The 23760-nt window shown below is 41.5% G+C and overlaps 1 protein-coding gene across 1 annotated transcript; it reads right to left on the reverse strand.

Moving 5' to 3' along the window:
• Window positions 1-19745: 19745 nt before the first annotated feature.
• On the reverse strand, window positions 19746-23006 carry LOC132405834 (immunoglobulin lambda-1 light chain-like). The gene is made up of 3 exons (XM_059990825.1): window positions 22913-23006; window positions 22450-22806; window positions 19746-20435 (listed from the first exon to the last, which is right to left on the reverse strand). The coding sequence occupies exons 1-3, from the start codon at window positions 22959-22961 to the stop codon at window positions 20113-20115; spliced, it is 729 nt and encodes a 242-aa protein (XP_059846808.1). The 5' UTR covers window positions 22962-23006; the 3' UTR covers window positions 19746-20112.
• Window positions 23007-23760: the final 754 nt, after the last annotated feature.

The following is a 23760-nucleotide window of genomic DNA, read 5'->3' on the forward strand; positions in this document are numbered from 1 at the left end:
GCTAAAGTTGCTAATTTCAATTTATATCCTGTGGTTAAGCACTTTTTTACAAATTTGGCTCCAGTTCCGAATTTTTTTAATCTTAAAAAATTTAAACTTCGTAGTATAATTTATCGTAAATACTCTTATAAACCTTCCTGGAGTGATCCATTTTTTTTTCTTTGGAAAAATAAAGGTATTAAGTCTTTTTTGACTTATTTAAAGAAGGCAGATTGATGTCTTTTGAACAATTAGTCAATAAATATTCTCTTTCATGTTCACACTTTTTACAATATCTTCAAGTTAGACATCTTTACAAAAATATTTAAGTAATTTTCCTTATACATCGAAGTCTGACTTGTTAGATACTATTATGAATATGAACCCCTTGATGAAAGGTTCTATTGGAAGAATTTATAATTTATTGTTACAAAGGAATAAGCATCATTTAATTAAGATTAAACAGGATTGGGAGAAAGAACTCAATTTGACTTTTATATGGGAGGATTAGACGAGGATTCTGAAGTTGGTTAACTCTTCTTGGTCTGTGCTAGTCATTCACTGATTCAATTCAAAATTATACATCGTCTCCATTTGACAAAGGAGAGACTTTCTAAAATATTTCCCAATGTTGACAAGTATTATCATAGATGTAAAACTGAGATAGCTACACTGACACAAATGTTCTGGTCATGTTCTATATTAAAAATGTTCTGGAAGTCAGTCTTTTCGACAATTTCTAAAGCACTTAAAATCAATTTACAACCTAATTAACTGACTGCTTTTTGGAATAATTCCTCAAAATATTCATGGTATTTCTTTGTCAGACCAACATGTTATTGTGTTTGTTACATTGATAGCTAGGAGGGCCATTTTGTTGAAGTGGAAGGATATATCTGCTTCTAATTTGTCACAATGGTTCTCTCAAGTGATGCTGTGTCTCAGTTTGGAGAAAATTAGAAGTCGAACCTTTGAACCTTTATTTGATTTTGAAAGAGATGGGGTTCATTTGCTTGTTACTATTATTTCAGTTAACTGATAGATTTTCTCTATGATCTAAGTGTAAATTTTGATTTGATATATTTTTTCTTCCTGTTGGCGGTTTCATGTTTATCGTTAGAATCTTTCTATATGTTACGTGGCTCCAGGGTTGTGCCCTCAATGGTTTCTTTTTTTTTCCTCACTTTTCTTGCTTAGTAGAGTTTTTTTTTATTCACAAAAATTTTCAATCTTTACAATAATTTTTTGAGGCATTGTAAGTGTTGTTACTTCGATGTACCTGCATATTTTTGAATAATTAAAACAATAAACAGATTTGAAAAGAAGGAAAGAATTGCTGCTTTATCGAAGTGAGCCAAAGTTCTCTTGACTTTAAGTCATCACTGTTTACAGCACTCAACAAACAGTTTAGCAAACAGAACACTACATCCACTTCCTGCTCAGGAAAGGGAGGACGCTTAAATCCAAATTGACTTTTGAAAGGACACATGTTAGGTGAAGAATTATGAAATGTTGAAAGAGCTATCGCTTCTCAAGTTAAATGTTCACTTCCAGAGGACTGGTCTCCAGAAAGAAGGCAACAAATGGTGAATTCCAAGTCTTGGTTGGTCCTCTCAGTCTGACCATTTGTCTATGGATGAAAACTGTAAGAAAGGCTAGAAGTAGCTTGAATAAGGTTACAAAATGATTCTAAAACTTGAACATCTATTTCTCTCTTATTAGGGACAGAGCGAGCCGGTGGTTTGTCAAATTACCAGGTGAAGCAGTAGTCTTTAGGGGACTGAAGGTGTGTGTCTTTTGTCTTTCTTGCTGCCTGCTCAAGTGCTCAGTGGAGTGTGCTGATGACTTTTTGTTGGTGTGGTAGGGAGGGGAGTTGTTGCCTTGCTGTTGTATGTGCTAGAGTTTTTTGGTGTTTTAACAATTTTACTGTAATTCAATCTTTGGGGCACTCGTCTGTTTTCCTGGTTGTTTGTAAAGAAAAATAATTTCAAGATGTATATTGTATACATTTCTCTGACATTAGATGTAGCCACTGAACCTATTGAAGTGAATTGTGAACTCCGGTGAGACACAACATCAGTAGGAAATCCAGGTACCCTGAATAGGCACTGCAAATTGCAATAAATGTCCGACATTTCACGGGCTATTGGCAACACAGTGAAGGGAAGAATTACAGGCCTTGCCAAGTGGATCAACAACAACTAAAATGACAGTACAGGAGCATGAAGCGGGGAAACCTGATAAAATGCAGAGAGAAATGGGACTGTGGATAGACAGAATGGTGTTGGAAAAAGAAGGCCCTGGTAGAGAAGAATTGGAATTATTGGAATGGGAACAAGTGCCAACGGGTTGGACAAATGTCCTAACATCCAGATTAACACCAGAACACTAATATTCTCTTTTTAATGAATTCCAGAGTATGTGAAAGACTAGAGTGAGCTATTATCCTGGGCACATTTGAACATATCCGCCCAAAGTTCAGGTGGCACAAAAAGATTACCAAGGGAAACATTGCTGGAAACTCGTTTACTGCTCTTGTGTGTGTTTCTAATTGGGAAAAGATATCCAAAAAGACATGAGACAAACGTTTATTTTCTGAACGTATCAACTCCGGCCTATCTATTGAATTGGGGCTTGGGAGATTGTGGAGATCAAATTACCTATATAAGGCGTCAGGCTTTAGGTTCCTGGAATCCAGGCAATAAGAAATGACAGTATTAAAACGGCTAAAAGCAATGCATTCTAGTCATAAGCTCAAATCTTCTGAGCCGTACATACATCAAACAATGTTCAGCTCCATCAAACCAGTGCTGCCACTCTTCTGAGGTTAGTTTCACAGTCAACAACTCACAGCTATCTATATCATAATTGGATTGTGAAGGTGATAAACATTCTGGAAGGTAAGCACAGGGATATAATGTTTTATTATGTGTGGAAAGTTCGTGAAGCTGGAAGCCTAGTAATATCTATCTTCATGGATATAGTAACAAAATGAAGAGAGAGTAACTTGATATGTTACTGATCAGACTGGAATGATGTGTGAGTGAGAACCCAGGTGCTGGTATGATGTCGGTCCTTCATCCATATTAATAACTTGCATTTGGGTTCAGACGCACACCTTTCAGATTTACAGCTGGCACAATAAATTTAGAGGCTGAGGACAATAGACTTTAACACCAGAGAGGCTTGGTGTCCCATTACTACAAGCTGTCTATCTACTGAGTGACAAATCTACCACACTGAATCTATAGCAGATAGATTGTGATTGTACATGTGAGATGATTACCTCCAACTGAGAGGGTAACAAATTAAATCAATGATCCATATCATTGCTTCCTGTGAACATGCACAAAATGATCAGTACCCTCCTTTTTCAAAAGAAGTCTTATTGAAATAAACACACACTTCATGTCTTTATGAACTGGACATGCAAACAAACAAAAAAGTCTCTATATCCTCAGGCTGAATGTATACAGGGAAACAAACAATCAGCATTACTGGCTGCGAGCCTTCAGCCGAAGCTGCCAAAATTAGAAAAATTGGGTGGGAGTGATCAGCGGGAGGATAAGCTGGCAGCTGATAAGTGACACCAAGTGAGGTAGTAGTTTTGGTGAGGGGTGGTTGATAGGTGGATTGGGCAAAGGACTAATGAGGTAGGAAACTTATAGAAGGTGACAGTGGATGAAAAATCAAAGGGCATGAGGTTGTAAATGCAGATAATAGTCATGAGAACAGAGGAGGAGTAGAGAAAGGGTGAAAGGGTAACCTGAAAGGGAAAGGAAAAAAGAGAAGGGGAGAAGAATCTCCTATACTATACAAAAAGTTAGAAGGTACTGCAAGTTAGAGCAACTTTTGTTCTTGTTTTGAGGTTCGAGGCTGACCAAATGGAATATGAGGTGCTGCACCTTTAAACTGAGTTTTGCCTTGTCATGGCTGCAGAGCAGTTGAATTGAAATCGTTGCTACAGCAAGAACCTGGCTTTCTCGGAGAGCAGAGAGAAGATGCCTGATGAAGCGGTCTCACCAATATAGAGAAGTCGGCACCGAGAGCAATACATGACCCAGACAGATTCGCAGTTGAAGCATTTCCTCATCTTGAAGGACGTTTTGAGGAACTGAACAGTGAGGATGGAGGAGTAGCATTTGTGACAGTGGCAGGGATAAGTATCAGGAGGAGGATTGGGGTGAAGGATGGGTGGACAAGAGAAAAATGTAGGGGCAATCTCTAGGAAAGCATTGCAATGTGTCTGGTGATGAGATATCAAATGAGTTGTCTGATTTGAAAAAAATTATATGCTGGATGCAGAGTCCAAATAGAAAGAATGACCTATCCCTGTTACAATGGGGATAAGATTTACTATGAGCAGATGTGTGTAAACTGCGGGTGAGGGCAGCATCAATGATAAAGGAAAGCCCCTTTTTTATAAATAAATGCGGACAGCTCGCAAATCCTATGTTCTAGAATGGAAAGTCTGGGAACAGGTGTGGCATGAATGTAAGAACTGGGGAAAAGTACTTTTACATGTATAAGAATTGAAAAAGGAGCTAAGTTGTTGTGGCCATTACAGACACTTGGATTTTGCAGGGGTAGGAATGGCTACTTCAAGTGTTAGGATTTAGATCTTTCAGAAACGCCAGCGAAGGAGGGAAAAGAGGTGGAGGCGTGGCCCTGTTGATCGGAGTTAACATCACGGCTGCAGAAAAGAAGGAGGTCATGTTGGGGTTGCCTATAGAGCCTCTATGGGTGGAGGTTATGAATAGGAAGGGGTCAATAACTCTGCTGGTATTTTTATACATGACCTAACTGTAACAGGGATATTGACGAGTAGATTGATAGACAGAATCTGCAGTGGTGTAATAATATCAGGGTTGCTGTGGTGGGAGATTTCAATTTCCGAAATATTGATTGGCATTTCCCTAAAGTGAGGTGTTTAGATGGGGTGGAGTTTATTAGGTTTGCTAAGGAAGGTTTCTTGACACAATATGTAGATAGGCCTACAAGAGGAGAGGCTGTACTTGATCTAGTATTGGGAAATGAACCTGGCCAGGTGTCAGGTTTCTCAGTGGGAGAAAATTTTGGAGATAGTGATCAAAATTCTGTCTCTTTTACCATAGTATTGGAGATGGATAGGAACAGACAAGTTAGGGAAATGTTCAATTGGAATAAGGGGAAATATGAAGCTATCAGGCAGGAACTTGGAAGCATAAATTGGAAACAGATGTTCGCAGGGAAACCTACAGAAGAAATGTGGCAAATGCTCAGTGGATATTTGTGTGGGGTTCTGCATATGTACATTCCAATGAGACAGAGAAAGGATGGTAAGATAAAGGAACCATGGAGTATAAAGGCTGTTGTAAAACAAGTCAAGAAGAAATAAGAGCTTACAAAAGTTTCACAAAACTAGGTCATTATAGATCTGGTAGATTATATGGCTAGCAGGAAGGAGCTGAAGAGTGAAAATTAGGGGAGCCAGAAGGGGCCACGAGAAGGCCCTGATGGACAGAATTAAAGAAAACCCCAAGGTGTTCTACAAGTATGTGAACAGCAAGAGGATGAGACATGACAGAATAGGACCAATCAAGTGACCAATCAATCTATCAAGACTTGATAGAGGTATTTAAAATTATGAGGGGCATAAATAGAGTTGATGTTGATAGGCTTTCTTCCATTGAGAGTATGGGAGATTCAAACAAGAGGACATGAGTTGAGAGTACTGGGGCAAATTTTAGGGGTAACATGAGGGGGAATTTCTTTACTCAGACAGTAGCTGTGTGGAACGAGCTTCCAGTAGAAGTGGTAGAGGCAGGTTCGATATTGTTATTTAAAGTAAAATTGGACAGGTATATGGACAGGAAAGGAATGAAGGCTATCGACTGAATGCAGGTCGGTGGGACTAGGTGAGAGTAAGCGTTCGGCATGGACTAGAAGGGCTGAGATGGCCTGTTTCTGTGCTGTAATTCTTATATGACTATATGATTATAAGTGCAACAGTGGAAAAATGTGCCTGGAACCGGAGCAGGTAAAAGAGGTACTTAATGAATACTTCTCTTCAGTATTCACTATGGAAAAGATTCTGGGTGATTGTAGGGTTGACGTACAGTGGAATGAAAAGCTTGAGCATGTAGATGTTAAGGAAGAGGATGTGCTGGACCTTTTGGAAAGTATCAAGTTGGATAAGTCACCAGGACTGGCTGGGATGCACCCCAGACTAATGTGGGAAGAGAGGAAGGAAATTGTTGAGCCTTTGGCAATGATCTTTGCATCATCAGCGAGGAAGGGAGAAGTTCCAGAGAATTGGAGGGTTGCGTATGTTGTTCCCATATTCAAGAAAGGGAGTAAAGATAGCACTGGAAATTATACAGCAGTGAGTCTTACTTCAGTAAGAGGTTATGTTGATGGAGAAAATGCTAAGAGGCAGGATTTATGAACATTTGGAGAGGCATAATAAGATTAGGAATAGGCAGCATGGCTTTGTGAGAGGCAGGTCATGCCTTACGGGACTGATTGTGTTTTTTGAGCATGTGACAGAACACATCAATAATGGTAGAGCCATAAATGTAGTGTATATGGATTTCAGCAAGGCATTTGATAAGGTTCCCCATGCAAGGATTATTGAGAAAGTAATGAGGCATGGGATCCAAAGGGACATTGCTTTGTGGATCCAAAACTGGGTTGCCCACAGAAGGCAAAGTCTCATTGTAGACGAATCATGTTCTGCATGGAGGTTGGTGACCAGTGGTGTGCCTCAGGGATATGTTCTGGGACACTGTACACTTGCCGATGACACAAAAGTTGTGGGTGTTATGGATAGTGTGGAGGGCATTAATGGCAAGACTCTTGGCAGTGTGGAGGGTTAGAGTGATCATGGGGTCTGAGTGCATAGGACACTCAAAGCTGCTACGCAAGTTGACTCTGAGGTTAAAAAGGCATACAGTACATTAGCCATCATCAATCTGGGGATTGAGTTAAGAGAGTTTTTAGGACCCTGGTCAGACCCCACTTGGAGTACTGTGCTCAATTCTGGTCATTCTGGACAGGTAGGATGTGCAGACCATAGAAAGGGTGCAGAGGAGATTAACAAAGGTGTTCCCTGGATTGGGGAGCATGCCTTTTGAAGACAGGATGAGTGAACTCAGCCTTTTCTGCATGGAGTGACAGATGTTGAGAGGTGACCCTGATAGATAAAGAGAGACATTGATCGTGTGGATAGTCAGAAGCTTTTTGCAAAGTCTGAAATGGCTAGGACAAGGGGGCAATGTTTTAACCCTTATGTACTGTTTATAAAATGTACCTTCACAGTATGGTCCATGTCAATTTTGACCCAGCCCCTGAATACCCTCCTAAATACCAAATTTTGAACCACAGATCTATTTAGAATGTATAAATAAATGGCTGACATAAATCTGACATTAATAAATGGGTGATAAATCCTTAATAAATATTTCAGAGATCTATAATTCATTTCAATAGATGAGGGTCAAATTTGACCCAGAGCAGCCTCAATGTACAAAAATTTGTAGCACATGTACAAATGTATAAAATTTTATTTTATTTTTTTTATTTTTGCACATTTTGGATCACTTTAAGAAAAGTCATCAAATTTCAGCTAAACTGGCACTAAGGGTGTTTTTACTGCTGTCAAATGTCAAAACGGGTCAATTTGACCCCAAAAGTATGTATGGTTTTAGGTGCTTGGAAGTAGGTATAGCGGAGATATCAGGGGTGAGTTTTTTACGCAGAGAGTGGTGAGTGAAAGGAATAGGCTGCCGGTGGTGGTGGTGGAGCCGGAAATGATAGGTCATTCAAGAGACGCCTGGATGGATACATGGAGCTTAGAAAAATAGAGTGCTATGGGTAAACCAAGGTAGTTCTAAAGAAAGGACATGTACAGCACAGCTTTGTGGGCCGAATGGCCTGTATTGTGCTGCAGTTTTTCTATATCCCTATATTACAAACATGCAACATACTTGCCCTTCCCTTCCCTCCTCACCACATTTAATTAGTGTGTTCCCTATTCCATTCCTGTCCTGATGAATGGAGCACCCCGACAGATCGACTGTTCATTCATTTCCATCTCCATGCTGTCTGGCCTGATGGAGTTGCTCCAGCTTTTGCGTGTATGCACTAAATAAACAAACTCCTGCGTTAGGTTTTGCCATCCTGAACATATTGACTTTAGGGGACACAGAAGTTGTTACAGAGGGAAGCGAGGTCATTATGAAACCCTACATGCTCAAAATGACGTGGGTGGTCATCTAGGTCTCCACTAACAAAACGGCAACTGTCAGTTGCAAAGCAAAAGTGATACAATGCAGAACCAACAACTGAGGACTCGCAGGATGTCAGCATGCTCCATGCCCATGGATGGACGCACAGAGAGTATCAAACCTCCAGTCTCGGTGTCAACCTCCTTCATCCCCAACATCCCACCGTCACCACTGATTACATGGGCATAGCCAGTTTAAGGAGAAAAAAAACACGACTGGTTTACGGAACTTTCCGTCCCCTTACACCCTGGGAAAGCCGACGTACAGGTTTGGAAACTTAGCTAAGACTCCTGAGGGAAAGAGCACTGACCCTTTATTCTGAGTCAGTATTTCAAGTAGTAGCCCATCTTGGAAGATCCTTCCTCTCCCTGGGAATAGGGTCTTTGGAGCTTCTGTAGATATTTCTACTGCTCCGTTTATCTTCCGGAATGTGATTGCTAATCCCATGACCAATCCTCCTTAATTCCCAGCCCAGTATGGGACCCTCCAGGCGGATTACCGGAGTAGAATGTTGGTGCATTTAACCCGGCTGCAGGAACATCTTTCCAGGAACAGCTCAAAAAGCAAAGCTTTCCTGAGAAACCAGCTGCCCATATTAGAAAAGTGAATAGCCTGTCTATAATGGCAGATTGATTCATCAGAATCACTCCACGGCATCTAGGATTGAAATATTTGCACAATATGGTTGACGCGAATATGATCAAAATTCGGAAAGAAATAAAGGAGTTTCAGAAAGAATTAAAGCAGCAGCTCGGTGATATTAAGTCAGAGCTCGCCAGCGTCGATCAAAAAATAGCAGTAGCATAGACTCAAATTGAGAAAGTGGAAGATCACGTTCAAAGCATGGAACGAATACTGAGTAAGACAATAAAAATATGAAATCACCAAGAAAGTAAACTGCTTGACCTGGAGGGAAGATCACGGCCAAAAAATATCAGAATCTAAACGTTCCCGAAGGAGCGGAGGGATCGTCTATGATGAAGTTTGTCGGAAAGTTACTGCGGGACGCGCTGGATTTTCCCTCGGCTATGGAGCTGGAAATCGAGAGGACGCATCGTGCGTTAGTCCCAATGTCTACCCAAGATAAGCCACGCTCAATAATAATTAAATTCCTTCGGTACAGCACCAAGGCAGATATTCTACGAAGGGCCTGGGGTATGAAGAGAGTGCTTTTAGACGATAAATTAATGTATTTCGACCAAGATTACCATTCCGCGGCTCTGCAGAAATGCAAAGAAGACTCTGAAGTAAAGCGAGTACTAAAGCAACAAAAGATTAGATTTCAAACTCCGTACTCTGCTAAACTTCGAGTGTTTTATGATGACAGGACGCGGTTGTACCAGACAGTGGAAGAGGCGACTACCTACATGAAGGCCAGAGGATTGCCCGTCAGCATCCCCAAACCGAGGGAAAGCCTGGCTGAGGAAGTATCCGCTCTGCTTGGGAAATAGTGCGAAAATCGAGAAGGCAGGAGACGGGAGGAGGCTGAGAGGAGTATATCAGGAAGAGACCGAGAGTTTCCCAAAGACATTCCTCACCCCTTTCAGAAAGGAAATCTTTTCTGTGTAATGGATTTGTTCACTGACTTTTATGAATACTGCAATGGGGGCCCTCAAATCACAAGTAGGAGGGGTTATACCCCACAGCTGGACATTTCTTCTAGCTCAGCCCAGGGTCATCTACTAGAGACCTCAGCCTTGGAATCACACGTTTGTTGCCATTTTTGTTATTATTTGCGTTTCTTGGTATTTATTTGTTCAGGGAGTAGATCGATTAAGTTTTATCCTAATTTCAATGATACATTGACAGATAAATACAGATGGCTAAGGACAAGGAAAATTCATTTCTTTTAAAGTCAATGTGCTATTAGATACAACCATATATAAGAGAATTTTATCCAAAATGAAAAAAGAACAAACCCATGTAGTATATTTACAGAAAACTCATGTACGTAATAATGAGCATAAAAAAACTAAAGAGAATAAAAATAAATCAGGACATAGGAGAGGAGTTGCTATTCTTATCTCAAGTAGGCTAAATTTTGCAGAAGTATTCGAAATGGGAGATAAAGAAGGCAAATATATTCTGGTAAGGGGGAATATAGATGGAAATTCAGTTACTCTATTGAATATATACGCACCCCTGGGAAGTGATATCCGTTTCTTTCAGAAAATTACTGATATTATGGTAACGGAAACAGAAAGTCTCCCAATATATGGTGGAGACTTAAATTTACAATTACAACAAAACTTACTCTTCCAGTAGAAAAACCTATGAAACAAAATCTTTACATAAGAAAGTTAATACATTTTTTGAGGATGTTGGTTTAATCGATATATGGAGGGACCTTTTCACTGACGAAAGGAATTACACTCATTATCCTGCTCCCCATTCTGTATATACAGGTATAGACTATTTCATAACATTTAGAAAAGACAAGGGCAAAATAAACACCTGTGGAATTGGGACAATAGATGTAAGTGACCATGCACCTATATATTTATCTGTTGATTTTGACCTACAATCAAAGAATACTATTTGGAAACTAAATTCAAGTCTAATCAATGATCTGTACTTAAGGACCAAATTAAAAAAAGAAGTTGGACTCTACTTAGAATTTAATGACAATTAAATTATCACCTCCCATTTTATGGGATACTCTGAAGGCAATCTTAAGGGAGAAAATTATAGCTAAAAAAAAGTAATAAAGCATTAGAGGAATTACAAAATAGGCTGAACAGAGAAAAAACACAAATTGAATTTGGCACAGGATACATTAGGGGAAATTAAAAGAACTAGGTATGAAATTAATAGTTTAGCTACGCAAGAAATCAGGAAAATTTAATGTTACTGAAACAGAGACATTATGAAAGTGGATCGAAATCTATGAAAATACTGGCGTGGAAACTGAAAAAAAAAGGTAGCAGAAAATACAATTCATAGAATTAGGGACCCAAAAACGAAAATGATAAAAAAAAAACAATAAGCTAAGTGAAATTCAAGAAGCTTTTGAAGTGTTTTACAAAACACTATATTCCAAAGTTCCAGGGGGAAGAATAACCCAAACTGACACCATCTTGAATTCTCTAGAGTTACTCACTTTAAGCAAAGAGCTAAACAGAACGATGGCTGCTGACATAAGTGAGGTTGAATTAAAAGCTGCAATCAGTCAGCTTAAATTAAGCAAGTCACCTGGATAAAATGGATATACAACAGAGTGGTACAAAGAGTTAATTCCTGTTATACTCCCCACACTGAACTGGGATCTAAAAAAAGGCACAAATGCCACCCAGTTGGAAGGAAGCAATAATCACAGCTATACCGAAAGAAGGTAAGGATAAAATGGAATGCGGGACATTTAGACCAATATCCACTCTTAATGTAGTTTATAGATTATTTACCTCCATTATGGCCAAACGATTAGAGGAGTTTCTACCCACACTGATACATAACGATCAGAGAGATTTTAAACAACGCCGCCAGACACAAGACAATATACGAAGGACACTTCACATTATGGATCAAATACAAAAAAAAAATAAAACTGAAGCAATAGTGATAAGTGTGGATGCTGAAAAAGCATTTAGTTCAGTTTATTGGAATTTTCTTTACAGAGTTTTACATAGATTTGCTTTCCAAGACACAATTATTTAAACTATACAGACACTGTATGAAAATCCTACTGTTAGGATTAAAATCAATGGATGTTTATCAAATAGTCTTACCCTAGAAAGGGGCACAAGACAGGGTTGTGCATGGTCACCGCTACATTTGGCTTTATATCTGGAACCATTATGTCAATACATCAGACAAAATGAAGATATCATGGGAAATTACTGTTAAAGGTACAGAGCATGAATTGGCTTGTTATGCGGATGACATTTTGATCTATCTGGGGCAACCAACATACTCTTTACCTAAATTGATGCAATCCTTGGATTTGTAATTGGGTCAATTACAAGGATACAAGATCACATAGATAAAACCCAAATACTTCCATATTACTATAGCCCACCAAGAGAAATTGTTAGTAGATACCCCTGGGCATGGCACATAGAGTCTTTCAAATATTTGGGCATCATTATGCCAAAAGATTTGGCAAAACTATCAGAATGTAATTATCAGCCTTTATATAAAAAAATTAAGGAAGTTGTGGCAAGTTAAAACCTGATTCCTTTTTTCAGGCTCAGTTCAAGGATTGAGTCTATTACAATGAATATACTGCCCAGACTGTTATATCTCTTTCAGACCCTACCAATAGAGATTGATCAAAATCAATTCAATGAATGGAACAAGATGATATCAAGGTATACTTGGCAGGGTAAAAGGCCTGGAGTTCATCTCAAAACTTTGCAGTTAGCAAAGGAAAGGGGGGATATGGCCTACCTTCTCTTAGAGATTACTATTTTGCAGCACAGTTGAGAGCAGTGATATGCTGGTGCAACCCATCATATGATGCTCAATGGAAAAACATTGAGGAGTGGGTACTTCCCATCCTCATACAAGCAATTTTGGTTGATAACAACCTGCAAAGGTACATAAATACTACTGATAACCCATGGGTGAAATTGACACTTAACATATGGTAAACTACTATAAAAGAATATAATCTAGAGGGAGATATTGCAATTCTAGAAATGGTGTGCATATGATTCTGATTTTACACCAAATAAATTAGATGCTAGATTTAAGGACTGTACAGCTAAAGGAATAACAGTTCTTTGCAACATAATGAAAGAAGTAACACTGTTCAGTCTTGAAAAGCTTAAAGAGAAACACTTATTACAAAACCAAGATTTTTATCAGCATTTACAGATGCAACAATATGTTAAAAAGACGCTTAAAAATGTAACCAAGGCAAGTACATGCTTGATAGAGCTCTTTAGAAAAGCATATAATTCAGATAATGGTAGTAGAAACATTTCAAGCATGTATAAGGGGTTGTCAAATCTTAAAACAGATTCGACTTCATACATTAAAACAAAATAGGAGAAGGAAGGGGGGGGATAATTATATCTGAGGAAGAATGGACAACAATATGGAGATATCAATGGAAGTGTACCAGTTCACAGAAATGGAGAGAGCTTGGATTGAAAAAACTTGATAAGATATTTTACTACACCCTCTCAGAAATCCCATTATATTATTAACTTCCCTGTTTGCAGGAGAAATTGTGGAAATCAAAATGCAAATCATTATCATATTTTTTTGGGACTGCCTTGTTATCAAAGACTATTGGAGGGGGATACACAATGCCCTACAATACATCTTTAAATGTGAAATACCCTTAGAGAATAAGATCATATATTTTGGATACATACCTCAAAAATATTTGAAAAGAGATAAATATTTAATGAATATACTGTTGGTGGCTGGAAAAAAGACTCTTACTAGGAAATGGTTATCACAGGAGAGGCCAATTTTAAATACATGGCTGGAAATTACAATGGACATTTACAAAATGGAGAAGACAACAGCATCTATTAATCATAAGCTGTAACAATTTGATTCATACTGGGAAAATGGTTTAACTACATAATGCCTGATAGGCCTGATTTTATTCTCACAAATCAATGAATATGTTGTAAAAATAAAGATGACTCCCTACTTATACATAGCTTTTTTTCCTTTTGCTTGTTTTTTCTTTCCACTCTTTTCTATAAGTGCATACCTCATGTAAATACTTTGTGGAGATTTGTGATATATGATTATATGATGTATATGCACAATGTCTGAAATACATCTTATGGAAATGTTTGTTTGATGATGAACGACAATAAAAAAATAAATTACAAAAAATAAAAGAAAAGAGACTGGCCTGTCCATGTATGGCAGATTGATGCCATCAGAATCACTCCACGGGTTCGACGGTGAAGCCCTTACTGAGGACAGAGTGCTCTGCCTCACAGAGCTGAGGGTCAGAGGGAATGGTAAAGACCCAGCATGGATGAGAGATGGGATCAGATGAGGGAGGGAGGCTGGTGGTGTCTCTGGAGAGGGGAGGGTTGGGGTGAGAGGAAGATAGAGCTTCTGAGGATCCAGGACTTAATGGCAGGATCTGAGGGAGTAGGGATTGCAGAGTGGTGGTGGGGGAAGGGGAGACAGGAGTCACAATTGCAGCATGTGAAGACCCAGCTTGGAGTTCAAGGCAAGAGTTGCAGTTCTCCTTCCTCCTCTTCTTACCGCATCCCTGATATATTTAGATTTTTCCTCTCCCTCTTTTTTTCTCTCTCCCTGCCCATCACTCTGCCTGTTCTCCATCTCCCTCTGTGCTCCCCTCCCCCACTTCTTTTTCCTCAGGCCTCTAGTCCCATTATAACCATATAACCATATAACAATCACAGCACAGAAACAGGCCATCTCGGCCCTCCTAGTCCGTGACGAACTCATAATCTCACCTAGTCCCACCTACACGCACTCAGCCCAGAACCCTCCACTCCTTTCCTGTCCATATACCTATCCAATTTTACCTTAAATGACACAACTGAACTGGCCTCTACTACTTCTACAGGAAGCTCATTCCACACAACTATCACTCTCTGAGTAAATAAATACCCTCTCATGTTTCCCTTAAACTTCTGCCCCCTAACTCTCAAATCATGTCCTCTCGTTTGAACCTCCCCTACTCTCAATGGAAACAGCCTATTCACGTCAACTCTATCTATCCCTCTCAAAATTTTAAATACCTCGTTCAAATCCCCCCTCAACCTTCTATGCTCCAATGAATAGAGACCTAACTTGTTCAACCTTTCTCTGTAACTTAAGTGCTGAAACCCAGGTAACATCCTAGTAAATCGTCTCTGCACTCTCTTTAATTTATTGATATCTTTCCTATAATTCGGTGACCAGAACTGCACACAATATTCTAAATTTGGCCTTACCAATGCCTTGTACAATTTTAACATTACATCACAACTTCTGTACTCAATGCTTTGATTTATAAAGGCCAGCATTCCAAAAGCCTTTTTCACCACCCTATCTACATGAGACCACCTTCAGGGAACTATGCACTGTTATTCCTAGATCTCTCTGTTCCTCTGCATTCCTCAATGCCCTACCATTTACCCTGTATGTTCTATTTGGATTATTCCTGCCAAAATGTAGAACCTCACACTTCTCAGCATTAAACTCCATCTGCCAACGTTCAGCCCATTCTTCTAACCGGCATAAATCTCCCTGCAAGCTTTGAAAACACACCTCATTATCCACAACACCTCCTACCTTAGTATCATCGGCATACTTACTAATCCAATTTACCACCCCATCATCCAGATCATTTATGTATATTACAAACAACATTGGGCCCAAAACAGATCCCTGAGGCACCCCGCTAGTCACCGGCCTCCATCCCGATAAACAATTATCCACCACTACTCTCTGGCATCTCCCATCTAGCCACTGTTGAATCCATTTTATTACTCCAGCATTAATACCTAACGACTGAACCTTCTTAACTAACCTTCCATATGGAACTTTGTCAAAGGCTTTGCTGAAGCCCATATAGACTACATCCACTGCCTTACCCTCATCAACATTCCTCGTAACTTCTTCAACAAATTCAATAAGGTTTGTCAAACATGACCTTCCACGCACAAATCCATGCTGGCTACTCCTAATCAGATCCTGTCTATCCAGATAATTATTAATACTATCTCTAAGAATACTCTTCATTAATTTACCCACCACTGATATCAAACTGACAGGTCTATAATTGCTAGGCTTACTTCTAGAACCATTTTTAAACAATGGAACCACATGAGCAATACGCCAATCCTCCGGCACAATCCCAGTTTCTAATGACATCTTAAAGATCTCCATCAGAGCTCCTGCTATCTCTACACAAACCTCCCTCAAGGTCCTGGGGAATATCCTGTCAGGACCTGGAGATTTATCCACTTTTAAATTTCTTAAAAGCGCCAGTACTTCCAACTCTTTAATTGTCATAGGTTCCATAACTTCCTTACTTGTTTCCCACACCTTACACAATTCAATATCCTTCTCCTTAGTGAATACCAAAGAGAAGAAATTGTTCAAAATCTCTCCCATCTCCCTCGGCTGCACACATAGCTGACCACTCTGATTCTCTAAGGGGCCAATTTTATCCCTCACTATCCTCTTGCTTTTAATATAACTGTAGAAACCTTTCGGATTTACTTTCACCTTATTTGCCAAACCAACCTTGTATCTTCTTTTAGCTTTTCTAATCTCTTTCTTAAGATTCCTTTTACATTCTTTATATTCCTCAAGCAATTCCTTTACTCCATGCTGCATATATCTATTGTAGACATCCCTCTTTTTCTGAACCAAATTTCTAATATCCCTTGAAAACCATGGTGCTTTCAAACCTTTAACCTTTCCTTTCAACCTAACAGGAACATAAAGATTCTGTACCCTCATAATTTCACCCTTAAATGACCTCCATTTCTCTATTCCTTCCCATAAAACAACTTGACCCAATCCACTCTCTCTAAATCCCTTCGCATCTCCTCAAAGTTAGCCTTTCTCCAATCAAAAATCTCAACTCTAGGTCCTGTCCTGTCCTTCTCCATAATTATATTGAAGCTAATGCTATTGTGATCACTGGACCTGAAGTGCTCCCCAATGCATACATCTGTCAGCTGACCTATCGCATTCCCTAACAGGAGATCCAACACTGCCCCATCTCTAGTCGGTACTTCTATGTATTGTTGCAAAAAACTATCCTGCACACATTTCACAAACTCTAAACCATCCAGCCCTTTTACAGAATGAGCTTCCCAGTCTATGTGTGGAAAATTAAAATCTCCCACAATCACCACCTTGTGTTTACTACAAATATCTACTATCTCGTTACACATTTGCTCTTCCAACTCACGCTCCCCATTAGGTGACTTATAATACACTCCTATCTGTGTTACTACACCTTTCCCATTCCTCAATTCCACTCAAATAGTCTCCCTAGAGGAGCTCTCTAATCTATCCTTCCAAAGCACCGCCATAAGATTTTCTCGGACAAGCAATGCAACACCTCCTCCTCTGGCCCCTCCTACTCTATCACACTTGAAGCAACTAAATCCAGGAATATTTAGTTGCCAATCACACCCTTCCTGCAACCATGTTTCACTAATAGCTACAACATCATAATTTCAGGTATCAATCCACGCTTTAAGCTCATCCACCTTTCTTACAATGCTCCCAGCATTATAATAGATACATTTAAGATACTCTCCACCTCCTCCTCTCTTTTCATCCCTAACAATGCATTCAAATTTATTATCCTTTTCTTTCTTCTCCCTTACATCTTCGGACTGAGCGCATCCCTTCTCCATCACCTGCCTTTCCTCCCTCACACACTGTCTATTTACTTGCTCTGCTGGTGAACTAACCTCCCCTCCCATAGTTTCCTCAAATTGATTCTCCCCCCCCCCCATCTTACTAGTTTATAGTCTGCCCTGTAGCCCTAGCAAACCTCCCCGCTAGGATATTGGTCCCCCCAGGATTCAAGTGTATCCCGTCCTTCTTGAACAGGTCACGCCTGCCTCAGAAGAGGTCCCAATGATCCAGAAACTTGAATCCCTGCCCCCTGCACCAATCCCACAGCCACGCATTCATCCTCCACCTAATTCCATTTCTATTCTCACTGTCGCGTGGCACAGGCAGTAATCCCGAGATTACTACCTTTGTGGTCCTTCTTCTTAACTGCCTTCCTAACTCCCTATACTCACGTTTCAGGCCCTCTTCCCCTTTCCTACCTATGTCATTGGTACCTACATGTACCACAACCTCTGGCTCCTCACCCTCCCACTTCGCGATCAGAAACCTCCCGAACCCTGGCACCAGGGAGGCGAATTACCATCCGGGACTCCCGATCACCTCCACCGAACCGCCTGTCTGAACCCCTGACTCTCGAGTCCCCTATTACTATGGTCCTCTTTCTTCTATCGCTACCCTTCTGAGCTACAGGGCCGTCCTCTGTGCCGGAGGCCCGGCCACTGTCACTTCCACCAGGTAGGCTGTCACCCCCAACAGTACTCAAACATGAGTACTTATTGTCAAGGGGTACAGCCGCTGGGGTACTCTCTAGTACCTGCCTCTTCCCCTTCCTTACCGTGACCCACCTATCTGCCTACCGTGGCCCCGGAGTGACCACCTGCCTGCAACTCCTCTCAATCACCTCCTCACTCTCCCTGACCAGGCGAAGGTCATCGAGCTGCAGCTCCAGTTCCCTAACTCAGTCCTTCAGGAGCTGAGTTCGGCGCACCTGGCACAGATGTGGACGTCCGGGAGGCTCGCTTCTTAAGGGGGCGTTCTGTTTATATCTTCCCTCCTTCCCAGGCCTCCTTCACACGCCTGCGCAGTCCCGCCTCTCAGAACTCCGATCTGAGACGCAATTGGACAATTCGAAAATGGCCGCCGCCGCACTTCCTCCAAAGCCTCACTGTCCTCTTCCAAAAGAGGACATTATCATTTCCCTTATCCAGCTGTGTATCCCTTTTGCCAATCACCTTTCCAGTTCTTAGCTTCACCCCACCTCCTCCGGCCTTCTCCTATCATTTTGCATTTCCCGCTTCCCCTCCTACTTTCAAATCTCTTACTGTCTTTCCTTTCAAATAGTCCTGACGAAGGGTCTCAGCCCAAAACGTCGACAGTGCTTCTTTCTATAGATGCTGCCTGGCCTGCTGCATTCCACTAGCACTTTGTGAGTGTTGCTTGAATTTCCAGCATCTGCAGCTTTCCTGGTGTTTGCATATTATAGTTACTACCTGTATTTAGTTTGTATTTTGCTCTTGTATAATCTACCAAAGAGGAATCAACGGCTGGAGAGTAAGGAAAAAGTTAAAATTGATTCCTTATTAGAAAATGTTAAATGTGTAACACACAATGGGGGAGTTGTAAGATATTAGTGGAATGTGGGAATGAATTAAGAAGGGAGAGAGAGACCTGTCCACAACAATACTTGGAGAAATGAGTGTGAATACAATTCTACATCCCTGAGAGGAGATAATGGTGGAAAAGCGCTTTGTTTGTGAAAACAAAATAATTCAGCGGCGTGGTACTGTCCCACGGGAAATGATTCGGGCAAACGGACTTGAAGGATATTAACAAGGCAATTTTTTTTTACGTTCGGATCTTTTCTTATGCTGGGTCACAACCATTGCCGGAGTTGGAAGTAGGTACAAGGACATGGAGAGAGAGCCATCCCATCCCACTCCGCCCTCCTTCCTGATCACTTAGAAGTCTCTTTTTCTCACCTCAACAAGACCGTCTGCCCCTAGGGCTGTCTGTTTTTCTGTCGGTGTCTCACACTCTTACTCTCTCCCCAACCCCTCCTTCCCTCTCTCGTTCCCTCCTTCCCTCCCTCGCCCCCTCTTTCCCATCTGCACCAACTGCAAGACTGTAGGATTTCAGATTGCCGGACTTCCTTTGTAGGAGCCGTTCAGCCCGCACGAGTCTCCTCCCTCCTCCTGCCCAAATGAGAATGTTAAGCACATACAAGAGTAAAAGACGCAGACCCGGAAATCATTCCTGCACTGAACATCTTTATTAGCAGTTTATGGTCGTTGCCATCCATCAGTCTGATACTGTTGAGAAATCGTTAACAGACTCATGAATAACTTCAATTAGATCCATCCCTGGTAACAGAGAAAACAATTCACCAGCTGATATTTCTAATGATGACAAGTAACAGGCCACTTTTACCCCACGCAGCTTCTCGGAGAATGAAACGGAGAAATATCAGTCTCGGGTGCAAATATTATAACAACACAATGGAAACCACAGAACTCTGGTCAGAGTTCGGAGTACAGTGAAGAGAGTGGTAGAGGGAGGTAAAAGATGCAAAAAAAAAATCTGTTCGAAGCAAACAAGTACGAGGCCACGCGCTTTTCTAACAGTTGGACTGTGTGACTGTTGCGGATGTTGTCGAAGCCGCTCCTAGATTAACCACACAGGAGTATACCTTGCCACTACTCCAGTCTGTGCCGGGCACCGTCAGGTAGCTGCTGAGACTGAAGGTTCTGTCCGTGTTCCGCCTCACTGCGCTGGTTTGCACCTCACGGCTGGTCGGACTCCCGTCCACTGTCCAGCTGACAACAGGGAAGCCCACCGACAGCCTACTGACCAGGCAAACTAAGGTGCCGGTTCCTTTAGCGGAGATCTCCTCGGCTGACGGCCCAAGCAGTTTCACTGAAGGGTCGGGGACCTGCTGATCTAGATCGAGAACAAGAGGAGACATGTTTCAGATCAATGAATATCTCGCGATATTTTCACAGTTGGATGTAAACGTGAGTGAAAGGTTCCAGCTTCCAAGAATGGGACCCAGGGTTTCGCTAGGGTGCAAGTCGGTGACCTCACTTCCAGCTCTTGGGATCTTACTCGGCCTGTGCCAACATTGACATGTTCCTTCCCTTTGCTCCATTCACTCATCACCAATGCGCCCCCTCCCACCCATATCACTCTCAGCTGCAATGTGAGTAAACCTATTTGTGCGTTTACCCACAGTGCGGGGCAACATGTGCGTGTCCCTGACTTTCACAGAGCTGGTTCATGGAAGTCACACTGTAACCATATAACCATATAACAATCACAGCACAGAAACAGGTCAAATCGGCCCTTCTAGTCCATGCCGACCACTTACTCTCACCTAGTCCCACTGAACTGCACTTAGCCCTTAAATCTTCATTCCTTTCCTATCCATATACCTATCAAATTTTACTTTAAATGACAATACCGAACCTGCCTCGACCACTTCTACTGGAAGTTCGTTCCACACAGCTACCACTCCCTGAGTAAAGAAATCCCCCTTTGTGTTACCCCTAAACTTTTGCCCCCTAACTCTCAACTCATGTCTTCTTGTTTGAATCTCCTCTTCTCTAAATGGAAAAGGCCTATCCACATCAACACTAACTCCCTCATAATTTTAAATACCTCTATGAAGACCCCCTCAACCTTCTGCGCTCCGAAGAATAAAAACCTTTCTCTGTAACTTAGGTGCTGAAACCCAGGTAACATTCCAGTAAATCCTCTCTGTATTATTGATATCTTTCCTATAATTCGGTGACCAGAACTATACACAGTACTCCAAATTCGGCCTTACCAATGCCATGTACAATTTTAACATTACATCCCAACTCCTACACTCAATGCTCTGATTTTTAAAGGCCAGCACACCAAAAGCTTTCTTCACCAACCTATCCACATGAGATTCCACCTTCAGGGAACTATGCACCATTAAACCTAGATCACTCTGTTCTACTGCATTCTTCAATGCCCTACCATTTATCATGTATGTCCTATTTTTATGATTCCTACCAAAATGTAGCACCTCACACTTATCAGCATTAAACTCCCTCTATCATCTTTCAGCCTGCTCTTCTAACTGGCCGAAATCTCTCTGCAAGTTTTGAAAACCTACTTTATTATACATAATGCCACCTATCTTAGTATCATCTGCATAATTACTAATTCAATTTACCACCCTATCATCCAGATCATCCATCATCATGACGATGTGGAAGCAATTAATGTGGGCGAAGGAAGTTGGCATTCTCCCCAGATCCGAATCTCAGGCCTGAGTCTGTGTAGCGACCGGAATCACTGAGCGGTCGTACCCCAAAAGGAGCAGTGCTCAATTGAAAAGGTGGCAGGAGAGAGGAGGGAACGACGAGGCAATTGAATGGGAGTCTGCGGGAGTGTTCTACCCTGACCGGGAAAAATGGAATTTCAGTGAAAGTTGGAGGGAGGTTTCACGAGAGCTTCCTCATACAATAACTTGAAACTTGTAGTTCTGTTGCCTTGACAACCGTGGTCTACACAATATCCCCAGTGATAACTCGGGCCGCATTCTGAGAAGCTGGAACCCGTCACGCTTGTTTCCAACAACTGGAGCAAAAGCGGCCAAGCGGATAGGATTGAAAGCGCGCAAACGTAGGGTTGGGCGGACAATTTCAGAAACGAAATATTAAAGTGCAGATGCCAGGGACGCAACATAGGGCTCCAGAGAGAAAACACAGCTGAAAAGAGAGCTTGTTTCAAGACGATTCACACACAACTCTATATTCACCGAACACAACTTCATCGACCCACGATACGTGGCATGACTGGATCGTAAATTTGCGTTTTCATTATCAAATTCGCCAAGAAATAATAATGTATAAATTATTACATACCAGGTGACCTTATTCATGCAGCTAGTAATTGCAGGTGGGATTTTCCTGACACTTACCTGTAACAAAGAGCTTGGTCCCTGGGCCGAACAAGTTATAATTGCCCGATGAAACCCACTTTGCGCAGTAATAGACGGCAGCGTCATTGAGCTCCACATTTTTTATGTTTAACTGGTAAACGGTGCCGGCGCTGTTGGCTGTCGACGTGAAACGGTCGCTGCTAAAGCCAGGCCCATAAGTCGGGGCGCTGTGCGATTGATGGTAGTACAGGATCCATTGTGGGGCTGTTCCTGGTGTCTGCTTGTACCAAAATACAGCATAGCCATCCTTTGTTCCGATGTTACATTCCAGCGCAGCCTTGGCTCCTGGACTCACCGACACGGTCGGAGGCTGAGTCAGAGTCTCGGATTCTCCGGCTGTAAAAAAAAACAGGACTTCAACATTAACCTTTGACTCTATAACATGACTCCTACAGCCCACATCAACAACCGCTGGCGGTGCAGACATGCTGTCTGTACTTACAGCCCAGCCACATAGCCAGAGACCAGAAAAAGCACAACGTCCGTATCATTGCTGTCCGTCAGCTTCCTACGTCCCTTCAGCCGATGGATCCGTGACAGACTGTGGCTGCCGTCGCCAATGGTACCTATTTATAGAGCCGTTCATACCAGGGAGGAAACCCATGCAAATCAGGTCGACTCACACTGACGAACCAGAGCAACACACACAAAATTCCCGAGGAACACAGCATCCCAGGCAGGATCTAGGAAAAGAGTACCATATTTTTGTGTACTTTTTAAAGTTTATCTCACTAAATATCACAATCATAATTGTGAATGTTTGCACAGTCTCTTCCATGGATTTGAAATAAAAAAAAATCTTTCTCCCTTATTTTCTTGATTCAGTTCTTGCCACTTCCCATCCCTCACAATCCAGGTACAACGGAGCAGACAGTACAGACTTCCTGTTTCCACACAAATCATTCAGATGTTGGGTTCAAATCCACCCTGACTGTTAGAGGGGTTGAAAGTCTGAAAGTGGGGATGAAATCTGTTCTGAGTAACAGTAAGGTGAAGAAAGCTTTAGTGTACATTGGTACAAGCAGACAGTGGGAACAACTTCATGATGGATTCTCCGGTATTACTACACACACACAGTGACCTTATATACAGGCAGAGTTATTAACCCTTTGGGAAAGGGAGCCTCTCATCATAGACACTATTGTAGCGTCGTGGTTCGCGCGACTTAATTACAGATTGGGGCGAACTTGTGTAAAATGTTTCATTCTGGCACTGGCTGTAAGGAGTTTCTGCGTTCTCTTCGTGAGTGCGCACATTTCCTTCGGGTGCTCCGGTTTTCTCCCACATTCC

Source organism: Hypanus sabinus, chromosome 16 (genome assembly GCF_030144855.1).
Source record: "Hypanus sabinus isolate sHypSab1 chromosome 16, sHypSab1.hap1, whole genome shotgun sequence".
Classification (NCBI taxonomy): Eukaryota; Metazoa; Chordata; class Chondrichthyes; order Myliobatiformes; family Dasyatidae; genus Hypanus; species Hypanus sabinus.

Coding starts and splice junctions, on each gene's coding strand:
- LOC132405834 (XM_059990825.1), bottom strand. CDS start 22,961: ATGATACGGACGTTGTGCTTTTTCTGGTCTCTGGCTATGTGGCTGGGC. Junction 22,807..22,912: donor TCTGGCTATGTGGCTGGGCT/GTAAGTACAGAC, acceptor TTTTTTTTACAG/CCGGAGAATCCGAGACTCTG. Junction 20,436..22,449: donor GACCAAGCTCTTTGTTACAG/GTAAGTGTCAGG, acceptor TTCTCGATCTAG/ATCAGCAGGTCCCCGACCCT.